Source organism: Oryzias latipes, chromosome 9 (assembly GCF_002234675.1).
Source record: "Oryzias latipes chromosome 9, ASM223467v1".
Lineage (NCBI taxonomy): Eukaryota > Metazoa > Chordata > Actinopteri > Beloniformes > Adrianichthyidae > Oryzias > Oryzias latipes.
This window is the reverse complement of record NC_019867.2, coordinates 13,224,578-13,237,736: the sequence shown is the minus strand read 5'-3', so window position 1 is coordinate 13,237,736 and position 13,159 is coordinate 13,224,578. Positions and strand designations below refer to the sequence as shown.

Genomic DNA, 13,159 nt, shown 5'->3' with positions numbered 1-13,159 from the left:
GAGCCCCGGATCACCTCATTCAGTCATCATGCATGGTTAAAATGCAGAAATATTGGATTTTTTTCTCAAAGAAATTCTGAATACTGATGAATAAAAAAATTCTTGTGTTTTAAAATATGAAATTTGTTATTAAAGTTCAACAAACGTTTTTTAAAAGTTAGTCCAACTGCTTTGAGGTTGAAGAAGTTAGTGCCCAAACTTCTGACAGCTTTTCTCCAACAGGGTCAGCTGGACATGGAGGGCGCCCTGACTGCCAGGGACCGAGTTGGAATCCAGGACTTTGTCCTTCTGGAAGAGACCAACGAGGCAGCCTTCATCAGCAACCTAAAAAAACGTTACAGCAAAGACCTAATCTACGTGAGTCTGAGAAAAGACATTTAAAAGTAGATAGTGAGCATTATCACAGTAAATATAACCCAATCTATATTTATTTTCTTAGACATACATTGGCACATTATTGGTGTCTGTCAATCCCTATAAGGAGTTGGATATCTACAACAAGAAGCAGATGGACACCTACATGGGAGTCAACTTTTTTGAACTTCCACCACACATGTGAGTGTGATCAGGAAAAACTCAATTTTTAGATCTGCAGAAAATAAAATAAAAAAAGTGGTTTTTCTTTCAATTTAGTTTAGAATAATTTGATGTCTAGTTGATTTTGTCCAAAAACACAATAGCTATAGTTTACAATTCCTCGATATTTACCTATGAAAAAGTGAAATACTTCTTTCCAGCTATGCGTTGGCAGATAATGCCTACCACACCATGCTGACTGAGTTCAACAATCACTTCATTCTCATCTCTGGTGAGAGTGGAGCAGGAAAAACTGAGGCCTCCAAGAAGATCCTGCAGTTTTATTCTGTTAGCTGTCCCAGCACCACCCTAATGAGCACCGTCAGAGACAAAATGCTCATGTCCAACCCTGTTCTGGAGGTAACCCAAGATTTTATTAGTTCAAATATTTAACAGCTGAGGTGCTTTTGATTAGTTGGTAACATTAATATCTCTCAACAGGCTTTTGGGAACGCCAAAACACTGAAAAATAACAACTCAAGTCGGTTTGGAAAATACATGGATATTCAGTTTGACAGCCAGGTGAGGATCAGCAGTGGTAAGGTGATATGTTTGTAGTCTTTTTTTTTTAATAATGCGTAATTAAGATAAGATAGAATATGCCTTTATTGTCACTATCCACTTGGACAATGAAATTGAAGCAGTCACCATCACAATGCAAAAAAACAATCTAATAAAACATGATATGTAAAAAAAATCTAAAAAATCAAGTTTCAAAACACCAATTTACATTTTAAAGAAAAAAAACTTATAAAGAAAATATTTAAAATAAACTGTCAGTTTTAAGGAGCTACTTGCTAAAAGTTTTGGTCACTGGACCATAGGCTGTGTTTCCTCTGTAAGTTGTAGAGCAGCTGTCTTTAGGATCATGATGCCCATAGGGGGATGCTGTTGGAGGCCACATTCTGAACTACCTGCTGGAGAAATCAAGGGTTGTACATCAGAATCACGGAGAGAGAAACTTCCACATCTTCTATCAGCTTGTGGAGGGAGCATCAGACAGTTTGCTACAGCAGCTGGGGTTGGAAAGAGACTGCCAACATTACAACTACCTGACCCAAGTATGTATGGTCTGGTTTTTAATTTTTTCTAAGAAAACATGTTGGAACAAGAAGATCTTAACTGTTTTTTTTTGTATCAAATAGGGGGAGTGTGCCACTGTCCCATCCATTAATGACAAAAATGACTGGAAATCGGTCAAAAATGCCCTACAAGTCATTGAATTTGATGAGGTCAACACAAAAGTAAGTTGGTTGATACTGCACATTCCATGGCTGCCAAAACAGTTTTGGTCTTATGCTCACCGGGTTTGTAAGACTGATCAAAATCTCAATTCTATCTAGCACTTGTTTGAGGTTGTTGCAAGTGTTCTACACTTGGGGAATGTTCAGTTTGACACTGACAATCGAGATCGAGCCCTTTTGAACGACAACACTGAGCTGCAGTGGGTTTCCAAAGTAAGAACAACAAGAACAACTACAACAAGAACAAAACATTCTTTGACACACAGCAAAGACAGAAATTCCTTGATTTTCCTCAACAGCTTCTGGGTGTGGATGCCCACAGTCTTCAGGAGGAACTTACATTTAGGAAAATTGAAGCCAAACAGGAGCAGGTTCACACACATTTAAGTCTCCTTGTTTTCATCAGCAATAAGCGTGTGTTTTAATTGTGTTTAAAATCTCTGAAAGCCATGATGATTTCTCCATGTGAAGGTTCTCAGTCCCTTCACAACAGATCATGCCATTTATGGCAGAGATGCTCTTGCTAAAGCTATTTATGGACAGACGTTCACCTGGTTGGTGCACAGGATCAACGATTCCACCGAAAACAAGGTGGGAACAATAGAATTTGACAAACAACAAATCTGAGACAGTGACAGGACTTTTACAGATACTTCTTTCCCAGGACGCCTCAAAGAAAACCGTTATAGGACTATTGGATATATATGGATTTGAAGTCTTTTATGTCAACAGGTGGGTGGCATTTTAATATTTTGCAATTTTTTGCAATGTTGCACCACAAAACACAGGTTCTTCTTGTTAACTGAGGTTTTTCCATGCAGTTAGCTCCCTGTGCTACGCAGGTTTCCTCTGATGTCAACAGTTCACAGGATTAGTGTTAATTTTAAATGTACTTGTGAGCTGGAGCATGCAGAGATGTGAGAAAAAAAAACTCTACTTGGTAATTCTAAAAGATCGTGGCATTTATCCTGAGAGATCAGTTCATACACACCAAATTGAGCTTGCGTTTTAACAAAAACAGAATTTGTTTCTCGAGTAACTTCACTAGTACTTGTATTTCTCTTCTGCAGTTCAGTCAGTTGGCTGATCAGTTGTTACTCCACGAGCTATTCAGAAGTTTGTGAAGAACAAAAACGCACAAACAGACATAAGTCAAGTAAACACTAGTATATAGAAAGCTTTGGGATTATTATGCTTATAAAATGTGTTGGGTTTTGGTTCATTTTTCGTAGATTCATTAAAAGACGGGTTGCATAATGATGAGAAGCTACAGACAGCTCTTTTGCTTCTTCCGCTGGACACAAAGACTGTTTTCTCTCTTGCAAAATTCCCAGTGTCTTTTCCAAGTTGGCAAACGAACCGAGACATTTAGTCCACAAAAATAAGGCACAAAGACTCTATGGGTTAAGAGTTAAAAATATTTTTTGTATTTATTTTTGCTAGATGTTCACATTGGGACATGTGCCTTATGATGTTTGCTGTAAATGGAAAAAATGGGGGGAGGGTGGTGTAATGCTCCTTACTTTCGTAAAATCACTTTTCTGAAGCACAAAGAAATTCAATTTGAGAAGTCAAAAGCTCATGTCTTTCATGTGTTTTAGCCTTAGTATTGGTCAATGCTTTGGACAGCCAAACATTATAAAATATCACCAAATTACAGCAATAGCTTATGTTTTTTTGTAAAAGTTTGAATAATTGCCAAGTTTTATAAGTTCTTTGTTTTCAACCTCTTTTTGTTTGTTTTTTAGTTTTGAGCAATTTTGTATCAACTACTGCAATGAGAAGCTGCAGCAGCTTTTCATCCAGCTGACTCTCAAAGCTGAGCAAGATGAATATGAAGCAGAGGGAATTGAGGTATGCTGAAAAAAAACAAAATATATAACTACCAAAACATATATATTTTCATTGTATACTAAAAAAAAAAATCATTCATCAAAAAACAAAGTATCATTGTCAATTTTTTTTTTGTCAGTGGGAACCGGTTCAGTTCTTCAACAACAAGATTATCTGTGATCTGGTTGAAGAAAAACACAGAGGAATCATATCATTACTGGTGCATAAAACAGACTCAGACCATAAATCCACGGAGAAAGGAAAAGCTCTAATGTCCATTTTCATGATCATTTTTCAGGATGAAGAGTGTCTTAGGCCGGGCGATGTCACTGATCTCACCTTTCTGGAGAGGTTGGAAGAAAAAATGGGAAATCATCCACACTTTGTCACGTAAGTTAAATGTCAGTTTCAGAGATTTGTTTTAACTTTGTTTTAAAAAGATTCAAATGAGTCATTTTTCATCTTTGGTATTTCAGAAACAGGATTAAGCTATTTGACAGATGACTGAAGAAAGCATTTTTAAAGCTTTGTTCTTCTGCATCTTCAGACTAAAGTCAAATTAAAGTTTGTAATCTTTGACTCCAGACACAGACTGGCTGACAAAACCACACGCAGGACTCTGGAGAGAGGAGATTTCCGGCTCCTGCATTATGCAGGAGAGGTCACATACTGCGTTGTGGGTAATAACCCCATCCTGTTTCTTTTGTTTTCCCACTTTTCTTTCATTTCAAAAAACTCTATGAATTTCATTATTTATTTAGTTTTTTTTTTTACATTCTAGGCTTCCTTGACAAAAATAACGACCTGTTGTACAAAAACATAAAAGATGTAAGTTGACAATTTTGCATTATATTGAATGAAATCAAACAGCCTTTGACATGAACAATTTTAATTGTTTTATTTTATTGGCTTATTGGAAGTAAAACAACTTGCTTTTTTTTTTTATAAACTTGGGTTTTCAATTCGTCTTAAAGTTGATGTGTCAGTCCAAAAATGCCATTGTCAGCGAGTGTTTCTCCAACATGGACAGAGGCAACAAACGAAGACCAGAAACGGTAAATTCCGTCATCTCATATCCTCCTGATCAATTCAGCTTAATCAGTCACTTAGACCAACTTCAGGTTATTATGACCTTTATGCTGTATCTTCAGGTGGCGACTCAGTTTAAGAGCAGCCTGCTGAAGCTGACAGAGATGCTCATGGCCAAACAGGCCTGGTACATTCGCTGTCTGAAGTCCAACGAGTCCAAGCAGCCAGGTATGTCAGCTTTTAAAAAGGATTTAAATGTTATAAAGATGAAAAAGTGGGACTTTGTGTAAATCCTTTTTGGTTTTACTCTTGAATGTAGGTCAGTTTGATGAAGCACTCATCAGGCACCAGGTGAAGTACTTGGGCCTGATGGAGCATCTTAGAGTCAGGCGAGCTGGATTTGCATACCGGCGCAAATATGAGGACTTCTTAAAAAGGTATTTGAACTCTGCTCTTGTTAGACATGAATACCTGCTGGATTGATTAAGATACAAAAGTGCAGTGATCGTTATTTGGGACTTCCCGCAGATATAAGCCTCTTTGCCCAGCCACCTGGCCACACTGGAGGGGATTTCCATCTGATGGGGTGGAGGTGCTGGTTCAACATTTGGGCTACCTGCCAGATGAATACAAAATGGGACGGTGAGGAAAATGAGGAAAATGTTCTACATCATGCAAAAGAAAATGAAGAAAAAAAACAAAAAACATCTCTCTTTGAGTTTTACAGCACCAAAATATTCATTCGTCATCCTCGAACACTTTACGCTACAGAGGATGCTTATGAGAGATGTAAACACGAACTGGGTGAGTTCTAATCAAATTTAGACCCTTTTTACTGTTTCTGACTTCAGTCATTTACTGGTATTCTTTGGCTTTCCAGCAACGCGCCTGCAGGCCAAATACAAAGGATACAAGGCAAAGGGAGAATTCAAAAAGCAAAAGGAGGCCGGTAAAGCACGACACATAGTGATGCTTGAAAGCTGGAGGTTCTTGTTTGTTTAACTTCTCTTTTATTGCTTTACTATATATTATTTACATTATATTTAGTTGAGTAAAGATGGGGAGCAGTTTTTAATTTGCAGCTTTGTCATGCACGATACTCCAATTCAGTCTTTTCCCAAAGAAAACATGAATGTTCCCATTTACCTATATGATATAGGCCAAACCTGCTCATTCCTGGTCCTTCAGATCTCCCAACCTGCCTGTTTTCCAGATCTGCTAGCTCCTGATTAGCTCAATCAGATGTCTCCAGATTCTGATTGAATGAACACACCAGGGCCAGTTAATCAGCAGTACGCAGTGGAGGGAAAGCTGGAAAACAGGCAGGGTGGTAGATCTCGGGGACCAGGAATGAGCATAAAGGCCTTTCTCTTCTGAGTAAATAGTTTTGAAATGATGTCACTATAACACACAACACCCCTGCGTTCCTATTTTTGCACTATTAAAGGAGCAAATTAAAGGATTAAGTATTTATACAGACTGAGCAGGTATTGGTTCCAACTTATGAGATATTTTTATGTCCTTTTAGTAACTACTGACCCCTGAAATGACTCGCAGAAGTGTCCACATAAAGGGGAAAATTAAGTTTCTTTTAATCCCCTTTTAAAACATGTAGCACTTATTTTCACATCCAAATGAAAGAAATACCAACACAAATGAAAAATGACAGTCGTATCAATGAGTATTACATTTTCCATAACTGTATCTTGATTTCCTCAGCCACTAAAATAGAAAGTTGCTGGAGAGGAACCCAGGCCAGGAAGGAGAGAGAGAAGAGAGAATGGGCAATAAAGGTCATTAAAAAGTAAGGAGAAATAATTGAGCATCACAGATGAACTAAACCATTTAAAACAATGTCAGAGTTGAAGCTATAACTGTTTTTTCTGCCTGGTTTCAGGTTTATTAATGGTTATTTGAACAGAGGGGAGGCGAAAACCACAGATAACTCTGAATACTTGGCCTTTGTGAGACAAAGTTACTTGAACAGACTCAGAGGCAATCTACCAAAGACAGTTTTGGATAAAACCACCTGGCTGACTCCACCCTCCGTGGTCAAAGAGGTAGTGGAGCATTTTGTGTTTTAAACAAGCTGGGTTCTTTTTTCCTGACTCTGTGCATCCTTGTTGTTTTTGAAGACCTCAGAGATTTTGCGTAAGCTGCACTACCGTCTGATGGTGAGGAAATATGTGAGAGGACTCACACCTCAGAGGAAGGCACAAGTAAGATAATTAAAATGATCATTTTAGGGTAAATCCTCTATAAATTCCTATTTATCTTGACAGATTTTTTTAAATATTTTACTTTTATTTTCTAACAGCTTCAACTGAAACTTGTCACCAGCACCATTTTTAAAGGCAACAAGGACAGCTATCCGCAAAGTGTCCCTCAGCCTTTTTTGGAGACAAGAATAAGTAAGTCTCCAAAACTGAACCGCAATACCATTTTATTCTTTAGGAGTCATAAATATGAAACATGTTTTCTGCAGGTGACCAAGAAATCAACCCAAAAATTCTGCAGACAATCCGCAACGAGCGGATTAAGGTAAACAAGTGATCAACTGGTTTGTAGACATTATGCAGGAATTCCCATGTTGTGTTGTCTCTTTCTGCAGTACAGTGTTCCAGTCATTAAATATGACAGAAATGGCTTCAAACCAAGACCCAGGCAGCTCATCCTCACTCAGACTGCTGCCTATCTGATTGAGGAATCCAAGGTCAAACAGAGATTGGTGTATGCGTCTCTTAAAGGTCAGACCTATAACATTTTTTATCGTGTTTTCTTCGAGTGGTAATACAGTTACAGGCATCTCTTTGCAGGGATTTCAGTCAGTAACTTGACAGATGGAATTATTGTTCTGCATATCAGCAGTGAAGACCCAAAACAAAAGGTATGTCAATATAAAATATTTGGATTTATAACTGCCATTTGCCAATGTAACACAAATTAAATTATTTTTTTAGTCTAAAAAGAAAAGACTGACTTGGAGAAACCAATAACAATGGATTTTAGAAATAAAATAGTCTGTGTGGCTTTTCTGTTTCACCCTGGTTGTTTAAGGGGGATCTGGTTATCCAGTGTGACCATCTGTATGAGTTCTTGACCAAACTCTGCGTCATTGCTAACAAACAGAGCGCAGTCCGAATCGTACAGGGAAGGTGAGTCTGCTGAGATTTAAAAACATGTTTTTAATTTCATGTTTGCACTAATTTCTTTTATTATTACTGCCAGCATAAAGATTGAAATCCAGGCAGGAAAGGAAAGTGCAGTGGACTTTAGCACTGGGCAGGAAGCCATGGTATACAAAGCCAAAAATGGACATCTTATGGTGGTGAGTGAAGTCAGTGCAGTGAAATAACAGATGCACTTCTTTAGTTTAATTGAAATCTTATCTGCAAATCCAATAGACGGCTTCTGTTTGTCACCACAGGTTGCCACTCGAGCAAGGGTGAGGTAGGTGTGTGCATCTGAAGAAGAAACTCAAGGAGCCCCTGCATATTTAATCAGGAGACCCCTTGGCAGATGATCAACACCTGACCACAGATACCTGGAGGATCCAATTTGAGTAATTTGTTTAAAAAGAGCTCATTTGTCAGCAATAAATTTGATTGAATACCTTTTTCCATGTGTGGTAACACATTACATGAAACAATTATATGCAAGTGCTTGGAACTAGAATAAGCGCAAGTGTCCGCTCTGTGATGCCCGTAAATTGATGATTAATCCAGAAAGTAACGCGCTTTGAGATTGGCTTCCAGGTGGTACTAAACCCTCAGCTGGTTTAAATGAGTATGAAACACTGATACTTGCCAAAAACACGAGACAAAACCAACAACAAGTTTTAAAAATGTTTCTTTCCCCAAATCCAACTGTAATCATCTGAAATGTTCATTTATAGAATAAACATTACAATTTAAAACAAAATTCTTTGTACAAATTTATTCAATATAAGGTATAAATATAAAACACACACTTGAGTTCATTTTTGTACAACCTACTTGTGAGAACTGCAATGAGACATTTTAACTTCAACCTTTAGTTTGCAAACAATACATTTTTTGATGAATGCAATGATGAAAGCCGGGTCTAATTTCCCTCCCTGTTAAAAGCTTGTAAACAGGGCTCCTTTCCTGCCAGGAAGATCTCCAGTGACACTCACTCATTACATCATTCAACCCAGAGCACTCAACACACAAGAGTCAGTGTTCAGGTTTGCTTTGTAAAAATATGACTTGTTTTGTGGACTGAAAATACAAATAACCGAAGCTATACAGTGAAACGATGCATCAATTGATATCTTAGTAATATATAATTTTTAATTTTAGGAAAGCTTACTATCTGGCAGGCTACAAGGTGGGCCTTGCTTGTAACTTGTGAAACAGTGCCCCCGTGTGGCCTCCAAATGAACAACAGCAGCTTCTACAGACTTTCTAGCAAAACCCAAAAGAACCAACTAGAAAAAAAAAACTGAACCATTTTCATTTCTTCTTCATCTACTTCATTTAGATATTGTCATATAAATATACCCCCCCTTTAAAAAATATACAAAATAAATCAAAAACTAATAATACCATTAAATAAAAAAAAAAGACTTATACTGTCAATTCTCGCTCACTCACACAGGCTGGTGAAATTGTTTGCAGACATGCACACCTCTGAGCTCCTGCTGTGGCTAACATACGAAATGCTACAGCTTAAGAAGAAAAGACAAAGAAACAAAACACAAAATCACTCCATCACTAAACAGATCAAATTCACTCTCATTTCCTTCTCGAAAAGGCTGATAAAAGAAAGGAAGTCAGAAAGTGAAGCCCTCTGTGTTATAAGGCACAAGCACGGCACACAGACCATCCGAGCTCAGAAATGCGGCTTGGCGAGTCAGAAGAGGAAAGTCACTGATGGTGGTGAGTGCGGTCATCTGGACGTTTGATATGAATTCTACGAACTCGTTCTATTCGTTCCCGCTCTTCTTCCTCGTCCAGATGGTTAGATCGGCCGGCGGCGCCCCCTGTGGCCTCCAGCAGAGCATTGTCTGGACCTCGTCCGTCGTGAGACTCATACAAAAGGATATTGAGAGTCTCCTCATAGATTCGTGCTTCAGGAAACTCAACCTTTGTATAACAAGAGATGCAATGTTATTAAACTCAACGGAATTTCTTGCATAAAGAGCATAAAAAAGTGAGGGGCCAGTGTTTTTACCTTTGTCTGTTTCTTTTCTGTGGCGTACACAATGGAAGTGCAACACACTTCAGCGATCTTCCGACCCTGGCCGTAAAACGACCAGCAACAGATCTCATCTCCAATCACATCTTTGATGAAAAGTACTCGGCCATTGAACCGCAGAGACAGCTTGTCAAACAGCTCAATATTCTTTAGCATGTTGTCATCCGAATTGCTGGAGAAGAGCATCAAGCATGATGTCAGAAGGCGACACACTTTATTAATGAAATGGAAGAAAATGTGTTAGAAGAAGACGGGGACTCACCTGGTGTATGAATATTTGTTGTTGCTTCTATTATATAGCAGCTTTACAGTTGGCTGTAAAAAAAATGAATAAAAACAAAGTTTGTTCACTAAATAGAACATCTAAATAACAACTAAAGACAATTGCAGTCTGCAAATGATACAAGAAAATAGAACTCACCTTATTTGAAGTTGCAATAAGTCTCTGCTCTTCTTTAGACGATGTCATCAAAGGCACTTTACATAGAGGTTCATATGTTTCTTTGTTCTGGAAGAAAGACATTTTCATTAAAAAAAGGAGAAAAACTAAATTTAAAAAAACCCTGTCATAAGCCAAGAAGCTGTAAATTAACTAAAATAAATCTATGTTGTAATTCAGATTAACCATCGTGCTTAAAAAATTTGTGGAAAGAAGTGAAAAAATACAAACAGGTTATTTGCAACCTATTTTCAAATGGCGTCTACTTATACAGAGCTTCTCTGTCTGTATTAAGGCCCAATGCATTTCATGCTACGTTTACGCCGGGGTCACAGATGCGTGTTCAAGTGACCACTTTCAATGAACAGTCTGTGTAAACGCGTATATACGCCCTTCAGGACCCTGCATACACGGGTCCCTGTGCAAGTTTTTACATTCATCTTCGGATTCTACATACAAGACCAGTGAGGCACATTGAAAGTTAAACCAGTTGAACCTTGACCAAACTGGGAATAGGATTTGGTCGTGACGTCTGGGTAGCGTTCCTTTCAACTCACGGAAGTACTACCCATTTGAAAGTTGATCATGACGGAGATATTAATAACTGTATTTTCTGCCCAGCTGCAATTATGACACCAAATCTTTCATATATCAGCATAGAGCTGTGAAAGAAAATGCTGGAAGCAAAATTCGTGAGATTTGGACCATTTTGCACCAAGCCTCTTCTAGCTGTAAGTACATGGGGTGGTTTGGGGTAATGACAGTCCACTGTGAACACCATTGCAAAAAGCGCAAGAATTCCAATTTTGTGCATTCTTGAATGTACATCACAGTCTCAAGTCCCATTTACACACTGATGGTGATAGAGCTGCCATGCAAGACGTTAAGCAGACCACAAGAAGCAATGTGGGGTTCAGTGTCCTGCCCAAGGGGACATCCAATACATGGGGAGCCACAGTGGGAACTGAAACTGCAAATTTCCGGTCCTGATACTTGTTAAAAGACAAGTGTTGGAATGGTACCTGCAAGGCAGCTGTGCATTCATCAGAAAGTCCTTGAACAAGGTAGTACTTGGCCTCAGCAAGCAGTTCCTCTGTTTCTCGACGGCTGTCTGGCAGTGGGACAGCCCCGTCTCGTAAATAGTTAAGGATTGTTCCAAAGTGTTTCCCACAGCGATCAATTAGGATCCAACCTATCATAGAAAAACGTTTAGAGTGTAACACAGCAAAAAAAGCAGCGGTGGCAACAACAAATCAAGTTTTATTTAAAGCTCACCTTCACTATCTGTGAGCACTTCCATTCTGCCACTGAACATGGCTTTAAGCATTGTGTCCTGCTTTGTTAGTGTCTGCATTGTAGTGTAGTACAGCGCTCCGCCGACATTTAACTTCACATACTTTGAGCTGGGGCTGGATCCTTTGAAGGACGCTGTTCGTGTTGTAGCTGCCGGCACTGCCGAGCTCACCACACTCTCTCCTGACATCTCTTCCTGGAAGAGAACAAGTCAAAACAGTGATTACAGTTTGGAGGACAAAAGCTAGAAGACAATCAAGTAACTGATAACCTCCTCTGCCTTCCCTGAAAAGCTTTTCAATTTAGAGGAATATCAATGTTTTTGCAGCTTAATAGGTATCAGACTAGAATATAACCTTTATAGTATTGAGAAATTGAAAATGCCTTTGTGTCATAGTATTTAAAAACCAAACTATGCATATAGGATGAAGAAAAAAATGTGGAAATATATATTTTATATTTCCAAATATATATATATAGAACGAATAAGAAAGTGAATAAAAAAGGCTGACAAAAATGCAGATTCAACATATGTATAATACCTTTTTGGCTACTCTTGACAAAATTAGTCTATTATTTATTATTAAGTTGTGATCATACAATTTATCACCATCATCATCTTCTGATATTCTTAAAGAAAACTCTAATGACTAACTATTTAAATTATGTTATAAACAATTACGAGTTTGTCCGCCAGATAGGTTTTAAATTACTCATTTAATTTATCTACAGACAGAGATATTGATACAGAACAAATATGAATCGACACACCTTATGAATAGTGTCTGATGTTCTCTGTAACATTACTGACACTTAATGATAAAAGAACAATTTTTAAATAGCAATAGTTACATTACCGATTGCATTCCAAAAGTGAAAAGTATTCACTGTGGCATGCCTGAGACAACTGTAGATCATTTTCTTATATTTTATTTTTCGCTTTTTCTTGCTTTTAAATCTTTTACACTTAGTTATCAAAGAGCAGCCTACACGGTCATTAGCGAGCTTGTTAGCATCAAAGACAACCAAAAGTTTAGTTTAAAGTGGAAACTAGCACAGAGTAAAAACAAGTATTTCATACATAAATATATAACGGTGTTAATATTTGGTATTTATGAAAAACAAAAAGAAGTTTACCATAGAACCCACAGCAAGCGTCCGAAATGTAAGCTGCTAACCTTTGTCAGCTAACACCCACTTCCTTCCGGTGCTCCGCTGCGCAGTTAGAAAAAAATGACGTAAGCAGCACAGTTTAAAGAAACAGAAACTTTAATGAGGGGTAAAACTGTTATACGTGTTTTACCAGCCTAATGAAAAATAATTAATTTTACACTTTAATCATTAACAATAATGTACGTGTAAATTATAAATGAAAGTAAAAAAACATATCAAGGCTACAAACGCCTTTTCTGGATGAAGCTTGATGGAGTAACAATGAAAAGAGTCCCCTGGTTCAGATCCGACAGCATAAAATTATTTTTAAAAAGATACTACTAATAAAATCAAAACAATAATAACAAATAAA

The 13,159-nt window shown here is 37.8% G+C and overlaps 2 protein-coding genes across 3 annotated transcripts; one reads left to right on the top strand and one right to left on the bottom strand.

Moving 5' to 3' along the window:
- The first annotated feature begins 101 nt into the window (after positions 1-101).
- myo1h (myosin IH) lies at positions 102-9,268 on the top strand. 2 transcript variants are annotated; one of them, XM_004072606.3, is made up of 31 exons: positions 102-357; positions 440-555; positions 738-936; positions 1,018-1,098; positions 1,458-1,637; positions 1,722-1,820; positions 1,920-2,033; positions 2,120-2,191; positions 2,292-2,411; positions 2,485-2,552; positions 3,569-3,674; positions 3,793-3,873; positions 3,952-4,043; positions 4,239-4,333; positions 4,435-4,481; positions 4,628-4,708; positions 4,805-4,910; positions 5,002-5,119; positions 5,211-5,324; positions 5,410-5,486; positions 5,563-5,631; positions 6,402-6,486; positions 6,580-6,742; positions 6,818-6,901; positions 7,000-7,093; positions 7,168-7,223; positions 7,294-7,429; positions 7,499-7,569; positions 7,740-7,837; positions 7,911-8,010; positions 8,110-9,268. In XM_004072606.3, the coding sequence occupies exons 1-31, from the start codon at positions 235-237 to the stop codon at positions 8,134-8,136; spliced, it is 3,072 nt and encodes a 1,023-aa protein (XP_004072654.2). In that variant the 5' UTR covers positions 102-234; the 3' UTR covers positions 8,137-9,268. The 2 variants fall into 2 exon arrangements, with proteins under 2 accessions (XP_004072654.2, XP_020561611.1); XM_020705952.1 differs by having other exon boundaries at positions 4,628-4,910.
- Positions 8,604-12,889, bottom strand: kctd10 (potassium channel tetramerization domain containing 10). Its single transcript, XM_004072402.3, has 7 exons — positions 12,772-12,889; positions 11,617-11,830; positions 11,364-11,533; positions 10,324-10,410; positions 10,165-10,217; positions 9,879-10,074; positions 8,604-9,790 (listed from the first exon to the last, which is right to left on the bottom strand). The coding sequence occupies exons 1-7, from the start codon at positions 12,772-12,774 to the stop codon at positions 9,572-9,574; spliced, it is 942 nt and encodes a 313-aa protein (XP_004072450.1). The 5' UTR covers positions 12,775-12,889; the 3' UTR covers positions 8,604-9,571.
- Between the last annotated feature and the right edge of the window lie 270 nt (positions 12,890-13,159).